The sequence below is a fragment of the Drosophila pseudoobscura genome, chromosome X, assembly GCF_009870125.1.
Source record: "Drosophila pseudoobscura strain MV-25-SWS-2005 chromosome X, UCI_Dpse_MV25, whole genome shotgun sequence".
NCBI lineage: Eukaryota > Metazoa > Arthropoda > Insecta > Diptera > Drosophilidae > Drosophila > Drosophila pseudoobscura.
In genome coordinates, this window is record NC_046683.1 from 54,870,172 (window position 1) to 54,887,021 (window position 16,850).

Consider the following 16,850-nt stretch of genomic DNA (forward strand, 5'->3'; position numbering starts at 1 on the left):
GCTATAAAAACATGAAAATTTGCCGCTAGAGGGCTGATTTATACCAGTTTTCAGGCCACCCTTGTAATGTCCATAAATTTTATACCATTTTCAGGCTCACTCCCACCCCCAAGGTCATGCGCTGTTCAGCTGCTGTTCCGTTTCTAGCACACCTGTATGAATTTGGCTCTCTCGCTGGCTGCTCTCCTCTGTTCGAGGGGCCTGCGCACACGGCGGAGAGGAGCTCGCTCTGCTGCCAGGACTAGGACAACGCAGCAGCAGCAGCAGCGATGTCTGCAGAGGCAGCAACAGCTTTGTCCGTTTGCCTCAACGCCAAGAGAAGCAGAAGCAGGAGGAGGAGGAGGAGGAGGAGGAGGAGCAGAAACAAAGAACCCACCCACCCCCATTCGGAGCGCCTGTCGTACATCCTGTCCTGTGGCAGGCCCGGCACCTGCTGCATTCCCAAACAAAGGCCATTTATTTAGAATGCCAAGCGCAAAACGGAAGCGCCAAGAAAACAGACTACAACACGATGCGGGGGTGAATTGTTTGCTGGACTGCTGGGTTGCTGGGCTGCTGGGTTGCTTGGTCCTGGGTTCCTGGTTGCCACAACAACTGACATGAGCCACAACAAGAGGAAACATTTGCTGGAAAATTCACATTCACAACATTTCACCATAAAACCCCAGTCCGATAGGCAAATAATTTAAGATCCAACTCCAAAATGCAATTGAAATACCTGCGAACGTTGCTGGAGGGTCAGGTAAGGCGCGTTTATGGGAAAAACTAAATAAATCCCTACACTTCTTGTCTTCTTGTCCCATAGGAGCAAATCCAACGCATTGCGGGCCTGGCCTGGTCGCCCAACCAGCAGAAGCTGGCCATAGCCACCGCCGATCGACACATCCTGCTGTACGACGATGCCGGCGAGCGACGCGACAAGTTCAGCACAAAGCCCGCCAACTCGGCAAATGGCAAGAACTCCTATGTGATCCGGGGCCTGGCCTTCAGTCCCGACTCCACCCGCCTGGCCGTGGCACAGAGCGACTGCATTGTGTACGTGTACAAGCTGGGAGAGTCCTGGAACGACAAGAAGGTCATCTGCAATAAGTTCCCGCAGGCCAGTGCCGTCACGGCTCTCATTTGGCTCTCCTCTGGCGCCATCATAGCAGGTAATCCTCATCCCCCTTGCATTCGATCTGTATGGAACCCATCTTCAATCAAGTACATATCTATCGCACGACAAGGCCTCGAAGATGGAAAGATTCGTGCCCTGCACAGCAAGAGCAACAAATCGCAGAGTCTGTACGGTGGCGACAGCATCTGCATCTCGCTGGCGGCCAACACCAAGGGCAGCGGCTTCCTCAGCGGCCACAACGATGGCACCATCATCCGCTACTTTCTGACGGACGACGCCAACGAGCCCCTGGGAAGAGTGGTCCAGCACCCGGTGCCGCCGTTCGCTCTGGCCTGGCCCCAGGGCGGCTTCTGTGTCGGTGGCTGCGATCAGCGGATTGTCTTCTACGACCCGATGGTAAGTGATTCAAGAGTCATCTGTACATTCCACCAATATGATACCTACTATATGCTCCACTTTTAGGGTCGCCAGCTACGAACATTCGACTATTCCCGAACCGAGGGAGAACGCGAGTTCACGGTGGCCGCCTGCAGCCCCAACGGGCAGGCGGTGGCCTTCGGCAGCTACGATCGCATACGCATCTACGCCTGGAGTCCACGCCAGGGAGCCTGGAGCGAGAGTGCCAGCAAGGAGGTGTCCTGCCTGTACACGCTGAGCGCCCTGCTCTGGCGTCGGGACGGCGCCCGTCTCGCTCTCGGCTCCGTCAGCGGAGCTGTCCTGCTGTTCGAGTCCGTGCTGAGGCGCACCATCTGGCAGGACAAGTTCGAGCTGATCTTTGTGGCGCCCAGCCAGCTGCTGGTGCGATCGCTGGCCGAGCCCACGCAGCAGCTGACCATCGAGTCGCAGCTGGGCCTGGAGATCGACGATGTGCGGATCATGGGCAAGGACAACTACCTGGTGGCCCGCACCGAGGAGTCCCTGATCCTCTGCGACCTGACGCGCAACCTGGCCAGCGAAGTGCCCTGGACAGCCTCCGGCCACCACGAGCGCTTCTACTTCGAGAACCCCAATGTCTGTCTCGTGTTCAATGTGGGGGAACTGAGTCTCGTGGAGTACGGCGACAACTGCATCCTAGGCTCCGTACGCACGGAGTTCGTCAATCCTCATGTGATCTCCGTGCGCCTCAACGAGCGCGGCAATGCCCGGGAGAACAAGAAGCTGGCCTTCCTCCTGGACGCCAAGACCATTTGCGTGGTGGACCTCGAGAGTCGCCTCACCAGCGGCCAGATCAACCACGAGACCAAAATCGATTGGCTGGAGCTCAGCGAGACGGCCCACAAGCTTCTGTTCCGCGACAAGAAGCTGCGCCTCGTGCTGGTGGACAACTACACGGGCAAGAAGCAGACTCTCCTCAGCAACATCTCCTTTGTCCAGTGGGTCCCCCAGAGCGACGTGGTGGTGGCCCAGAGCCACACCAATCTGGCCATTTGGTACAACATCGATCTGCCGGAGCACGTGACCATGCAGACCATCCGCGGCGAGGCCATCGAAGTGGTGCGGGAGAATGTGAGTATCTCCTTAATCCCCCTAATCCTGTCCCCACTTTCTAATGCATCCGCATCTTGTGTATCCTATGTCTCCGCCCAAAGGGTCGCACTGTGGTGCGCTCCCAGGATGGCCCCAGCGAGCACAGCTACCAGCTGGACGAGGGACTCGTGGAGTTCGGCACCGCCGTCAATGACAGCGACTTTGGACGGGCCGTTCACTTTCTGGAGTCTCTTGGGGACAAGCCGGCGGCCAAGGCCATGTGGCACAACCTGGCGATAATCTCCCTGGAAGACGGCAATCTGCGAGTGGTCCAGCGCTGCTATGCCGCTCTGGGAAACGTGTCCAAGGCATTCTACCTAGCCGAGATGATCCAGGAGGCGGACGCGTTCGAGCTGGCCACCGATTCGCCGGGAATCCTCTGTCCCGAGGTGCGGGCCAAGCTGGCTCTCTTGGCATCCGATCTGCGCACCGCAGAGCGCATATATCTCGAACAGGGCGACATCGAGGCGGCCCTGAGGATGTACCAGCAGCTTCGAATGTGGGACGAGGCTGTGGCCCTGGCCGAGAGGCGGGGATATGCGCGATTGGCGGAGCTGAAGCAGCAGCACATGGACTTTCTACTGAGCAGCGAGCAGCCGGAGAAGGCCGGCCAAGTGCTCGAGGAACAGGGCGAACTGCAGCAGGCCATGGGGCTGTTCCTGAAGGCGAACAAGCCGGCCAGAGCTGCTCGACTGGCGCTGAAGACGCCGCAGCTGCTGCAGGACGAGCATCTGATGCTGCAGGTGACCGAGGGTTTGGTGCACTGCGAGCTCTACGAGCTGGCGGGCGACATTGCCCATCGCCTGTCCCGGCCAGAGGCTGCTTTGGCTCTCTACCGGAAGGGAGGGGCGTATGCCAGGGCCCTGGAGCTCGCGCGCGTCGTGGAGCCGCAGGAGGTGACGGCCCTGGAGGAGGAGTGGGGCGACTGGCTGGTGGGTCGCAAGCAGCTGGACGCCTCGATCAATCACTACATCGAGGCGGGCGCCACGCAGAAGGCCCTGGAGGCGGCGGTGGGCGCCAAGCAATGGCGGAAGGCTGTGCAGATAGCCAAGGTCCTGGACGAGCCAGAGCTGATCCAGCGCTATGCCCTGGATCTGTCGAAGCACCTGGCCTTTGCCGGGGACTTGGACGGAGCCGAGGATATGCTGGTGAGAGCCAACCTCCACAAGGATGCCATCGAGCTGCTGAACCGCCACGGGAAGTGGGAGCGGGCGTACGTGATCGGGGAGAAGTACCTGAAGCCGGAGCATCTGCGCGAGCTGTTCGTCCAGATGGCAGGCACCCTGGAGGAGCAGGGCAAATACCGGGATGCGGAGAAGGTTCTGATCGCCGTCAATGAGCCCGACCTGGCCATAGCCATGTACAAGCGGCGGGAGCTGTACGACTCGATGATCCGGCTGGTCGAACGCTACCACAAGGATCTGCTGGACAGCACCCACCTGCATCTGGCGCGGCAGCTGGAGTCGCGCGGCAAGCTGAAGAACGCCGAGGTGCACTTCATCGCCTCGGGGGACTGGAAGTCGGCCGTGCACATGTACTGCTCCTCGGGCAGGTGGGAGGACGGCTACCGCGTGGCCAAGCAGAAGGGGACGGACGGGGCCAGCCAGCAGGTGGCCTACATGTGGGCCAAGTCCATGCCCCTGGAGAGCGCCGTGCGCCTGCTGAGCAAACTGGGACTGCTGGACACTGCCGTGGGATTCGCCTGCGACTCGGGCCAGTTCGAGTTCGCCATGGAGCTGTGCCGCTTTGCGGGCAAGCCCACGGACGAGGTGCACCTGAAGATCGCCATGTCCCTCGAGGATGAGGGCAAGTTCGAGGAGGCCGAAGTGGAGTTCCTCAAGGCCCACAAGCCCAAGGAGGCGATCCTCATGTATCAGCACGCCGGCGACTGGCGGGCCGCGCTCAACGTGGCCGAACAGCATCTGCCGGATGTCGTGGGCGAGGTGCTCATCGGCCAGGCGGCGGCCGCTCTGGAGACCCGCAACTACAAGGAGTACGAGGCTCTGTTGCTGCGCGCCCAGCGGCCGGATCTCATCGTGGAGCACTACAAGCAGGAGTCCTTGTACGATGACGCCCTGCGGATAGCCGAGGAGCATTATCCCTCGGCCCTCAATGACTTGAGGCGTCTGCAGGCGCAGCTGCAAAGGGGACTGGCCCAGACGGGGGAGGAATCCGTCACCGACTCCCGTGCCTATCTGCAGCGAGCGGCGGAGTTCGCGAAGCGGGAGCAGTTCCGCAAGGCCGCCGAGTGCCTAATGCAGATTGATGCCTCCAATGCCGAGGATGCGGCCACCCTGGAGAGGGCCCTCCTGCGTGCCGCCGAGATCTGCAACCAGTTTCTGGAGGGACAGGACGCCCAGGAGCTGGCAACGGCCTTGGGGCCACGGCTGCTGGCCATCAAGCAGATTGGCCCTGCAGCACAGCTCTATCTGGCCGCGGACATGCCCAAGCAGGCGGTGGATGTCTTCATCAAAACGGAGCAGTGGAGCAAGGCCCGGCGACTGGCCAAGGAAATCGATGCGGATCTCCAGCTGCTCGCCTACGTGGAGCAGCAGCAGAAGTCGTGCCTCAAGCACGAGGGGAATGTCGAGCAGCTGGCGGACATTGACATCATCTCGGCCCTGGATCTCCTGGCGGAGCAGGGCCAGTGGCAGCGCTGCCTGGAGAAGGCCAAGCAGCTGAATCCCTCGGTGCTGCAGAAGTACGTGGCCGTGTACGCGGCCCAGCTCATCCGCGAGGGCAACTGCAGCAACGCCCTAGGTCTGTATCTGAGCTATGGGGCGCCTCCCATCGAGGCGCACTTCAACATCTACACGCGGATCGCCCTTGACTGTCTGGCCCTGAGGGAGGAGCAGTCCGAGGGCGGTTCGCTGTGGCGCCAGTTGCGAGACTTTCTCCAGCGCCTGCTGCAATCGCTGAGGGCCTCTCAGGAGCAGGCCCAGACCCAGTTCACGGCCGGCATTGAGCAGTTTCTCCTGATTGCACACTACTATGCCACCAGAGCAGCCTGCAAGGAGGTGCAGGCGCTCCAACCAGTCGCCCTGCGGCTCTCCTTGGCACTGCTGCGGCACACGGATATCCTGCCGGTGGATAAGGGCTTCTACGAAGCGGGCATGGATCTGCGGCAGGCTGGACGAGAGGCGGAGGCTTTCGTCATGCTCAACCACTATCTGGACGTGTGCGAGGCCATCGAGGAGGGCTCTGGCAACTTGGTGGATCACTCCGATTTGGCCAGCACCGATTTCCCCAGCTCCGTGCCCCTGCCCGAGGACATTCACCTGAAGAACGAGCCCAGCCTCCATGAGGAGGTGCGCGAATGGGTCCTGGCCGTCAGCATGGACCAGCAGGTGGATCAGCAGCTGCCCACGGACGATCGTGGCCTGTACGAGTCCAGCCTTGGCCCGAACGATTTGCCCTGCCTGCTGAGTGGATTCCCGGTGCGTGGCCGTCAGCCTGTGACCTTTCAGTCGTCGAGCAACCAGGTGAATCGCGACGTCTGGAGCAAGTTCTCGGTGGCCGTGAAGATGTCCCCGGGCAGTGGCATAGCCGACATCATTGGCTTCACCGAAAAGTGGCAGGGGGCCGCCAACTACGTAATGCACTAAGGCACGCACTGCAAAGACTGGTGGGAGTGTCGGTAAGTTGCTCGTAATTAAATTCTGTATTCAACCGTCAATATAATATGCGGACTATAATAATCTGGGCAATAATCTTGGGGGCGTGCTGGAGTGCGATTCGGTCCGGGGACAGCTACGACGATTATATGCAAGTATATGAAGCTTTGTATGTGTCTGTGTGTGTGTTTGTGTGTGTGTTTGTGTATGTGTGTGTGTTTGTGTGTACGTGTACAATTTTAGGTTTCTTTAAGTAGTTTCTGGTTAAGTGACTCGGACTCTACGGCACTCGGATCGATCTATCATCGTCATTCGATCAATGCAGGGCATTGAAGAGATCGCCTGCGGAGGGCAGGGGTGCCAGTCCGCCCGTGACATCTGGCAGCTGCGTCAGATCCGGCAAATTTGAGAGGTGATCGTGTATCTCCTTCTGCAGGCCCAACATCTTGGCCAGCTTCTTCTTGTGTTCCTGCAAATAGAGACACAGAGCATTAGGCGACGATGCTTGATATTTTTTGCTTGCAAACTGCACAAATCTGCACCGATAGGTGATGTGATTTAATTGGAATTGTGTTTAATTCAAAGCAAAAGATATATAATTTGTACAGAATCGAAACGATAGCCCAAAAGGGGCCTCGAGCATGCTGGCAGGATAGTTAGGAGGTAATGCGGGGTGTGAGCAATATGAGTGGCTCACATGATCTTATTCGATAAATCAGGTAGAGGTCGAACTTAAATTTGTTAACATATTCTAGGCGTTTCTTTGCTGTAAGCACCACTCATATTGCCACTGAGTTCCACCCTTTTATATATATATTGATTGATTGGGGAAACGTACATCGAGTCGTGTTTCGGCCTGGGCCAGCAGCTCCTTCTGTTCGGCCTGAAAGTCGCGCAGCATCGCGGCCAATTTGGTGCGCTCCTCCATCTCGGCTGCCAGCCGGGAGTTGTACTCGTTGAGCAAATCGACGGCCTCATTGACCTACAAATAAAAAGACACGTTTAGGTTTCCTGCGAGTACTCGCATTTTGTATTCCAAGAGACGCACTTGAGTGGCCAAGGCCTTCGCCTTGTCCTTGTCCTCCAGCTTGCTGATGCAACTGATCTCCGATATCTCCTGCGGAAGCTTTGCAATGCGTTCCCTGACCTCGGCATCACTGGAGGCCGAGTTCTCTATGCTCGTGAGAGCCTTGATCAGCTCCTCCGGCTCGGGTGGCTCACCCAGTGGTAGGTAGGGAGGAGTGTGCCCGTTTTCCGGCTCTACAGCCGGTTCTTCTGCTGGGGCTGGAGCACTGCTGCTCTGGTGATGGTGTCGCGGTTTTTTCGACTTCGAATGGCGCTCCTCATGCTTGCGCTTCTCCCTCCGCTCTGACTTTTCTGACCTGCTGCCGCTGCCGCCGCCGCCGCCGGCGCTGCTGCTGTGATCTTTATCTCGCTCCCCGGCTTCGGCGTCGTGCGATTTGCTGCCATTTTTGCTGCTTCCAGACTCCCGGTGCAGGCGGGCACGATACTCGTTTATAGCCTTGGCATCGTAGACGCCGCGCTCCAGCCAAATGTTGAGGATGCGTCCCAGACTGCCCAGGAGCTTGTCGGAGCTGCACTTCTCTCCGATGTGGGCAAACACCTTTCCCAAGACATTGCTGTACTCCCTGCCGTACTCGGGCCCCTTCTTCTTGCTGTTCTGGATGACATCGTTGGCCAGGTACATGAAGGTCAGCTTCTTCGGTTCCGGCACTGGAATGGTGCAAGAATGATATAAGAAGGTTCTGCATGTGAGGGAGTGGGGTTCTACCCACCATTCTCCAGCTCCCGCTGCCAGGTCTTCACTATAGTTGCACTATGCTTGCGGTGGTGAATCAGCCACAAGGACAGGGTCTGGATGCTGAAAGAGAAAAGGGTATCAGAATTTGCTATACACATTTGTTGCGGTTTTTTTTTCAATATTGCACCTCTGCTGGCTGCTGTTGAGCTCCGCCAATTTCTTGACCAGCGCGGTCTCTGTAAAGGCCGACATTGCAGCTGCAACTTCCGCCCAATCTGCAAATTCTTAAATATCTATAAAAGGGATTTTTCTATATGGGAAGCGAAAAACACGCACGAAAACACACGACGCACGGGAAAAAACAAAAATAATTCTCACAAAATTGACATTCTAGCAATCGACTTATCGATAAAATATACGGTCTGACCCTCAAAAATATACCGAAATATACCCTCTGATTTTTAAAATATACCGTAAATATACCGCTGAAAGCCTACCTCTATTTAAACTGGGAAACAGCTGAAGTTAAACCGCGCAAAATAATACTATTTGTAAGATCTTCTTGTAGATCAATCGTATCCTTCCACCTAAACTGCGCCAAAATTCTTCAAGATGCATCATTTTCGTGGAGAGTATTTACTAATCGTTCGCTGTCCATAAACAGAAAAAATATTCCTCGATTCTGATATTCGTTTTGCTATTACTAGCTAACTAGGACCCTCAGCCTGACCACATCATTTTATCCGATTGTCGAATCGATTTTCTACAAAATTGGCTATTTTCAAAGACTCCTTTTTATTATATTGTTTGTTAAATAAGGTTTAAACGAAAGAGGGAAAACCAAAATGTCCTTGTTTTTACATTGTACATTTACACTTACACGGTAACTACACATTTGCTACTTATCAACCATGCATATATGGAGAATGGACATTTCCTTAAAAAAATGTTAAAATTCTGTTCTAGTATTCAAGCTGCTTTGAAACCTAATTAAAAGCGTATTTTTCTCAGATTGACATGTTTTGAACTATTCATGCATTTAATTCGATTACTGTATATATGTATATCTCGAACCCGATACATATTTTCGGTATCTGCAAGAATACCATAAACTGCAACATTCCGTGGAGACTTACAATTTGGGGACTATTTTTTCATATGTACCCACCAAAAATGTACAATAAATTCGTTAAATCGGTCGTTAGAGCCTGGATGACAAACATATTAAATTTCATTTAAACAATTTCTTTCAGCAGGGCCATCGCGTAGGAATCGCTTTTGATTGCCAAAAACAATCTTTTGAGGAGCTGAGTCAAATTCAATATTCCAAGATTTTAGCCCACCCATGCTCTCTTTCGATGATGGCCAGTTGAATAATAAACTCGCTCATTTCTTTCTCTGATCTAATTTAAGAATAACGGACCAATTTCAATATCAGATATATTAGCAACACAAGTTTTGAACAGAATTACCGATGAAAAAAGGAGCACGTTTCTGGCACAGGGTTGCATTTGCTCATACTTGCGTTGGCGCGCTTCAATTGCGCGCGCAGTTCAAATTGAAATTTATACTGATTGGTTTTACCTGTGGTACCTGCATTGCAATCAAAGTGGCAGGCCATTATAGCTTGTTTATCTGACGTAAAGTCAACTGCTTATCTGCTTAATTTAATAGGTGAATGTAGGTATGGATGCATCATCCATCACAGCCCATCAATCAACAACCCAAAAACTTTTCACACTGATAAGCCGGTGGCTCTCTTTACTCTTCACTCAGCACTCAGCACTCAACCATCGACAGGTGTGTGCTCGGGCGGGGTGTGCAGCTCACTTGGTCGCAGCAGTTCAGGCGGATTGGTCGTGCGGTTCTTATAAGGAGAATACGGGTACGGGTAACGCGTACTAGTACATTTCACCCGTAGCGTAGCCACTGGCGTAAGCCTCAACGAGCAGCAATCGACCGCTTATCAGCCCTTGCCAAAGAGTAATTTGTGATACCTGTCCGCCTTGTGTATTGGCTTGTTTAGAGCGCAACGCGCTTAAGTGGTGTTAATTTTTCAGTAATTATTATCGTATTTATTGCCGAACGAAAGTGAAGTGCGATCGAACCCTCCGCTTCCTCCGCCCCCACCGCTCCGTCCAGTGCCGTGTGTCCGTCCGTGCGAAAGGCAATAAATGAATTACAGAGCCATAAAGTTGTCTGATCAGCGTGGTCGGGTTGCGGTCGTCTCGGCCAACTGCAGCTGATAATGGACATGGGAAGTCTACGTGTGTGTGCATGCGTGTGTGTGTATGTGTGCCTGCGAGTGTGATTTACAAATCATTAGCACACAATCAACAACACATTAGACAAATTGCTAAATTAGCTGCTGTTTTTGCAGCAGACAAAAAAAAGGCAACAAAACTTTGTTTTATTCGGGAGGGAGACCCAAATCCCGTGGTGAGACTCAGATAGGGGGAAAGAGAGCAAGAGCAACAGCAACAGCAAGCGAGCGAGAGAGGTGGTACGGTACGGTACTCGTAATTTTAGCTACTCTACTCTCTCACCCGCAGACCCCAGATAAGTCGTCCCCAGCCATTGAGTGATTCAATTGTTATTGGGGCGGCTTTGTTGTTATTGCTTTTCTGTACCTCTGGCGGATGGTTTTCAGTGGTTTGACCTGATAATACCCATAGATCCGACTGGAATCTGATTAAGGATTGTGGATTGTGGATAGCTGCCGGGGATAGACGAAAATGCTCAGCCCCTCACGACTACGAATGCAATCATGAATTCCTACTTTGATTCGGCCATCGAATACAATCGAACGAACACCATTAACCTGGCGCACTCCAACGATCAATCGCAGAGCTTCTCCAATGAAAAGAACTGGGAATGGTCGTATCTGGTGGTAAGGCAATTGCTCAATCACCATCATTTCTGCCCTATAATCTATACATATTCATACAACCTATTCCTTCTCTTTTCAGCGCAAATGCCGCAACCTGGAGCTGGAGGAGTCGTACGACCTGTACATGCGTCGCCTGCGGGTGGGCTACCTCTCGCTGTTCATCTTCATCCAGCTGCAGGTGACCATCACGCACACCCTGCTGCTGCTGACGACGCCGGACATAACCTTCGTGTACGTGGACATGGCCGCCTACATAGCTTCCGGCGTGGTCATCTGGCTAATCCTCTCGGTTAACTTCCGCAGCGAGCTGGTCAGCAAGCACGGCTGGGTGGTGTACGTCTCCTCCTGGCTGGCCGTTTGCGTGATGGTGCTGATGGACATCGGCCTGAATGTGTACCATGCTACCAGCCACAACTTCATCCTGAATCCCATCTACGACGCCTACACCCTGTACGCCATCTACATGTTCATGCCGGTGCCGTATCTGCTGCAGCCGTTCGTGCTCGGATCCGCCGTCACCCTGTGCTACATCATCAACTACATATTCGTGATCACCTCCAAGGAGGACAACCAGATGCATAGCATTCTCAACGAAGCCATTTACCTGAGTTGCGTCAACCTGCTGGGCATCTTCTTCCGCCTCATGCGGGACATCGCGTTGCGCACCACCTTCCTCGATCGGCGGCAGTACGTGGAGGAGAATCTCCTCTTGCGCTACGCTCGCGACCAAGAACGGAGCCTACTGCTCAGCATCCTGCCTAACCAGATCGCCGATCGTCTGCAGGAGGATGTCAAGAACCGCATCGAACGCTCCAAGCAGCAGCACCAGCAGCGATCTCACGTAGATACGCAGCGGACTACTGACAGTCAGAACCTCAAGCGATGGCGACAGCCGGATCACGGGTCAGTCAACGCCTTCCTTTCCTCCTTCTCATATTCTTCTACTCGTATGATTCTCTCCACAGAACCCTCTTCATTGAGCCCCATGAAGACGTCACTGTTCTGTATGCGGATGTGGTCAACTACACCCACCTGACCACCACTCTGGATGTGAAGAAGCTGGTGGAGGCGCTGCACGACCTCTTTGTGCGCTTCGACATTGCCAGCGAGGAGTACAATGTGCTGAGGATCAAGTTCCTGGGGGACTGCTACTACTGCGTGGCAGGGCTGGTCAGTCCCAATGCGGATCATGCCAAGTGCTGTGTGGACCTGGGCCTGCGCATGATCAAGGATATACGCGACGTCAGGTTCGTCTAGCCCTGTACTGTTTTCTCGCAGTGATTTGCTACTGATTCTTTTCTATTTCCAGAGAGAAGCGGCACCTCAACATCGACATGCGCATCGGCGTGCACTCTGGCGACGTGCTGTCGGGGGTGATTGGAGCCGCAAAATGGCAGTTCGACATTTGGTCCAAGGACGTGGACATTGCCAACAGATTGGAGGCTACTGGGGCCACGGGTCGCGTGCATGTCAGTCAGAAGACGCTGTCTCTGCTGGACGGCGAGTATTTCTTCGAGGACGGAACGGAGAAGGCTCGCGAGGATCCCGTGCTGCAGAAGCATGGCATTCGCTCCTTCCTGATCAAGTCACTGCGCGTGAGTACGAGCACATCCCCCCAAGGGCGAGTTTAGGGTTTTGGGGGCACTGCGATACCACACGCACACTTACATCGAATCGAAAGTTGTAGGCCCCCATGCACGATCCGAGACGCGTGCAGCGCGAGCGCCAGGCCAAGAAGCTGAGCGAGGCCAACAAGTCGAACTTCATGCACAACTCCACCCTGCACCAGTACAACCAGGTGCGCAACCAGGCTAAGCTGGAGATGTGTCGCGAGCTGGACAAGATGCCAATCGGTCGGATAAAGTATACTCTTACCCTCACTCCAGCACACCAGCTTGCCCCTCATCCAGTATCATTGTTCTCTCGTCTAGGCTCACCAAAGTGTTTCGGCGCAGCACTCGTCTCACCCAGGACGAGATTGAGGAGGAGACCTTCCGCCGCAACATCAGCTCGTTCTGTCTGTTCTTTCGCACCCGCAATTGGGAGATGCAGTACATGCGGGAGCCGGATGTGATGCTCAAGTACAGCATTGCTCTCGCCTGGGTGATTTACATGGGACTCCTGACCATCCAACTGTTGAGCAAGGAGTGAGCCATACTCTTATATACTCTTCGCAGTATTCCCAGTGTAATCAATAGTCCTATTTCAGTGCGAGATACCATTACTGGTACATCGATGGCACTACCATTATCCTGCTCACCATGCTGCTGATCGTCTCCTGGTACAAGAAGCTCTGGATAATGTACATGTCCGACGCGGAGGTGTCCGTCCCCACGAGTCGCCTCAGTGGCTGCCTCTTCAACATGTCGGATGTGATGCAGCGCAACTTATTCCTCCGCATCCTTATCTACTTCCTCATCATTTTATCCTACTGCGCTGTGGCCACCATGCAAGTGCTGGGCTGCAGCAAAGACGAGGACTACGAGGATAGCGATCCCACCGTAGAAGATCGGCTTTTCTGCTTTCATCCCTGGGTGAGTCATGAGCCATTCGCTCAGGAACTCTTTTGTCAAATTGTTATCCCTTTTTGTCCCAGATCCTCACCAACTGCATGACACTGGTTATTGGCATGTCCTTTCTGTTCACACGGATTCCATTCATCATCAAGGTCTGCCTCTCCACCATCATCACGATAGTTTATGCAGCGCTGGTGATATTTGAGTTCAACCACATCTACGCGAACAGCCCGTCCACCAATGTCAACTTCAACGCCAAGTACTCGCACATTCTGCTAATGATCATCACGCTGGGCATCTTCCACTTGATGGAGCGACAAACGGAGTTCATAGCGAAGGTGGACTACAAGTGAGTTTGAGGATGGCTAAGTTTCGTCACAGTACTTTGACCTACCAACAACAATTCTTCCTGTGCCCTTCAGCTGGAAGCGACAGCTGATGAAGAAGCAGGAGGATGCCCTGATCACCAACGACACTATCAAAGTGCTGCTAACCAACATATTGCCGTCGCACGTGGGTGAGTCCTTTACGGAGAAGTAAACCTTAGAAACTTGCACTGATCTTTAGGGCTTCCATTCCAGCTGACTTCTATCTGTCGACGCAGCTGCAGAACCAGCTCTACTACGAGGAGTACGATAACGTGGCCGTGATGTTTGCCTCCATCAAGAACTTTGACACGGACAAGATAGGACTACGGGTACTGAACGAGATCATCTGCGACTTTGATGATGTGGTAAGTACCTCGCCCATGCCACGGGGATTCATTATTCGTTTTTAACTAGCTCCCCGGTTCTTCCATTAGCTAAACAAATATGCGCAGTGCCTGCGCGTGGAGAAGATCAAGGTGGCCAACTGGACATACATGGCTGCCTGTGGCTTGGACGTGTCCCGCTCCGAACAGGTTAACGCCCCCCAGATGAAGTTCCGCAACGCCTCGTTGATGCCCAATGGTCGTCGCAGTCGCTACGACGGGGGGCGCACCTCCGACTCCGACGGAATCCACCGCGTCCCCTACGGCAATGGCAGTAATATTGCCCTGGACCTGGACCTGGAACGGGGGCAGTACGAGGGCAATGTGATAACTAGTGCCCCGCGCACTAGCAACGTTGGACAGCAAGCCGGCAACAGTAGCAATGAGGTGGTCCTGGTAATGGCACGGTTTGCCCTGGATCTGATGCGGGCCATGCGCCGCTTCAATGCCGAAAATATGCAGACAGAGTACGAGGGCAGCACCGACTACGGCATGCTGAGGATCGGCATCTCACACGGCCGGGCTATGGCCGGGGTGGTGGGAATATCGAAACCACACTACGACATATGGGGCGACCCGGTCAACATGGCCTCGCGCATGGACTCCACGGGGGTGCCTGGCCAGATCCAGGTGACCGAGAACACGGCCATCAAGCTGCGGGGGTTCAACATACAGTGCAACTATCGGGGCATGACTTTCGTCAAGGGGCGTGGCAACATTCCTACCTACATAATAGGCACCGACAGCGAATACGAGTTCCTGCCCCATCGTCCATCGAGCCCCAACACAAAGAAGACTAGCTGAATTTAATAGATATTCGATTTTAAGCTTCCATGTATATAAATACTTACATTATAATACCCAAAATAAACTAAATAAATTTGACAAGGACTCCATTAAAATCAAGGACTTTTTCTGATCATGGGAACCCATAATGGGCCCATAATCGGTCCTTAAATAGCGCACAAATGGGAAACATTCTTGATCCTTGATAAGGACTCCAACACAAACAGGCTTTTGCGGTCACATGAAACCATCATTGAATTTGTCAAAAAATGATGATCTCACGATCCTGGGAGAGTAAGTCCTTCGCCAATCTGGCCCCATTTGTCTGAGATATAGCCTTCCGAAGAAGTGGATTTGCATTTCATGCAAATACTGGTTTGTTCTGCAGGCTATATCTCGGCTACACAGCGGCCGATCTGGGCGTGGCATGTCTTTTCGTGATCGGGAGAGTCCTGCCAACCGATTGGCATCAGAAAAAAGGACATCGAGCTCATCACGATTTTCGCAAAAAATCATGATGGTTACATCATTGAATTTGTCAAAAATCGGCCTCATTTTCGTAGCCGAGATTTTGATGCCATTCGACAGGCTGGATCCCCACGATCCTGGGAGAGTAGGTCCTTCGCCGATCTGGCCCTATTTGCCTGAGATATAGCCTTCCGAAGAAGTGGATTTGCATTTCATTTCATGCAAATACTGGTTTGTTCTGCAGGCTATATCTCGGCTCTCGGCTCTCGGTCCTGCCAACCGATTGGCATCAGAAAAAAGGACATCGAGCTCATCACGATTTTCGCAAAAAATCATGATGGTTACATCATTGAATTTGTCAAAAATCGGCCTCATTTTCGTGGTCGAGATTTTGATGCCATTCGACAGGCTGGATCCCCACGATCCTGGGAGAGTAGGTCCTTCGACGATCTGGCTTCATTTGTCTGAGATATAGCCTCCCGAAAATGTTAATTTAGACATCATGAAAATACTGGTTTTTTCTGCACGCTATATCTCGACTATTGATGGGCCGATCTGGGCGTGGCATGTCTCTTCGTGATCGGGAGAGTCCTGCCAACCGATTGGCATCAGAAAAAAGGACATCGAGCTCATCACGATTTTCGCAAAAAATCATGATGGTTACATCATTGAATTTGTCAAAAATCGGCCTCATTTTCGTGGTCGAGATTTTGATGCCATTCGACAGGCTGGATCCCCACGATCCTGGGAGAGTAGGTCCTTCGACGATCTGGCTTCATTTGTCTGAGATATAGCCTCCCGAAAATGTTAATTTAGACATCATGAAAATACTGGTTTTTTCTGCACGCTATATCTCGACTATTGATGGGCCGATCTGGGCGCGGCATGTCTTTTCGTGATCGGGAGAGTCCTGCCAACCGATTGGCATCAGAAAAAAGGACATCGAGCTCATCACGATTTTCGCAAAAAATCATGATGGTTACATCATTGAATTTGTCAAAAATCGGCCTCATTTTCGTGGTCGAGATTTTGATGCCATTCGACAGGCTGGATCCCCACGATCCTGGGAGAGTAGGTCCTTCGACGATCTGGCTTCATTTGTCTGAGATATAGCCTCCCGAAAATGTTAATTTAGACATCATGAAAATACTGGTTTTTTCTGCACGCTATATCTCGACTATTGATGGGCCGATCTGGGCGTGGCATGTCTCTTCGTGATCGGGAGAGTCCTGCCAACCGATTGGCATCAGAAAAAAGGACATCGAGCTCATCACGATTTTCGCAAAAAATCATGATGGTTACATCATTGAATTTGTCAAAAATCGGCCTCATTTTCGTGGTCGAGATTTTGATGCCATTCGACAGGCTGGATCCCCACGATCCTGGGAGAGTAGGTCCTTCGCCGATCTGGCCCTATTT

The 16,850-nt window shown here is 53.2% G+C and overlaps 3 protein-coding genes and 1 long non-coding RNA gene across 12 annotated transcripts in view; 3 read left to right on the forward strand and 1 right to left on the reverse strand.

The window, feature by feature from the left end:
• LOC117184440 (uncharacterized) overlaps positions 1 to 340 on the forward strand; it is a 45,037-nt gene extending 44,697 nt beyond the window's left edge. Inside the window, exon 3 of the long non-coding RNA XR_004469796.1 lies at positions 95 to 340. This is a non-coding gene — a long non-coding RNA (uncharacterized lncRNA). The remainder of the gene's footprint in view (positions 1 to 94) is intronic.
• Positions 341 to 351: 11 nt separating this feature from the next.
• Positions 352 to 6,339, forward strand: Oseg2 (intraflagellar transport protein Oseg2). 2 transcript variants are annotated; one of them, XM_001353997.4, is made up of 5 exons: positions 352 to 742; positions 806 to 1,151; positions 1,227 to 1,513; positions 1,580 to 2,623; positions 2,707 to 6,339. In XM_001353997.4, exons 1-5 carry the CDS (start codon positions 704 to 706, stop codon positions 6,247 to 6,249), a joined length of 5,259 nt encoding a protein of 1,752 aa, XP_001354033.3. In that variant the 5' UTR covers positions 352 to 703; the 3' UTR covers positions 6,250 to 6,339. The 2 variants fall into 2 exon arrangements, with proteins under 2 accessions (XP_001354033.3, XP_033237758.1); XM_033381867.1 differs by having other exon boundaries at positions 806 to 1,513.
• On the reverse strand, positions 6,287 to 8,427 carry LOC4813837 (regulation of nuclear pre-mRNA domain-containing protein 1B). Its single transcript, XM_001353998.4, has 5 exons — positions 8,208 to 8,427; positions 8,055 to 8,140; positions 7,307 to 7,992; positions 7,097 to 7,240; positions 6,287 to 6,727 (listed from the first exon to the last, which is right to left on the reverse strand). Exons 1-5 carry the CDS (start codon positions 8,270 to 8,272, stop codon positions 6,575 to 6,577), a joined length of 1,134 nt encoding a protein of 377 aa, XP_001354034.3. The 5' UTR covers positions 8,273 to 8,427; the 3' UTR covers positions 6,287 to 6,574.
• A 1,344-nt stretch (positions 8,428 to 9,771) lies between these two features.
• On the forward strand, positions 9,772 to 15,079 carry ACXD (Adenylyl cyclase X D). 8 transcript variants are annotated; one of them, XM_033381870.1, is made up of 13 exons: positions 9,813 to 9,905; positions 10,573 to 10,910; positions 10,990 to 11,141; positions 11,214 to 11,813; positions 11,876 to 12,157; positions 12,220 to 12,505; positions 12,598 to 12,773; positions 12,842 to 13,057; positions 13,120 to 13,444; positions 13,507 to 13,775; positions 13,849 to 13,943; positions 14,008 to 14,159; positions 14,229 to 15,079. In XM_033381870.1, exons 2-13 carry the CDS (start codon positions 10,788 to 10,790, stop codon positions 14,979 to 14,981), a joined length of 3,429 nt encoding a protein of 1,142 aa, XP_033237761.1. In that variant the 5' UTR covers positions 9,813 to 9,905; positions 10,573 to 10,787; the 3' UTR covers positions 14,982 to 15,079. The 8 variants fall into 8 exon arrangements, with proteins under 8 accessions (XP_033237762.1, XP_001354035.2, XP_015043425.1 ...); XM_001353999.4 differs by having other exon boundaries at positions 9,792 to 9,905; positions 10,696 to 10,910; positions 10,990 to 11,813; XM_033381868.1 differs by having other exon boundaries at positions 10,990 to 11,813.
• Positions 15,080 to 16,850: the final 1,771 nt, after the last annotated feature.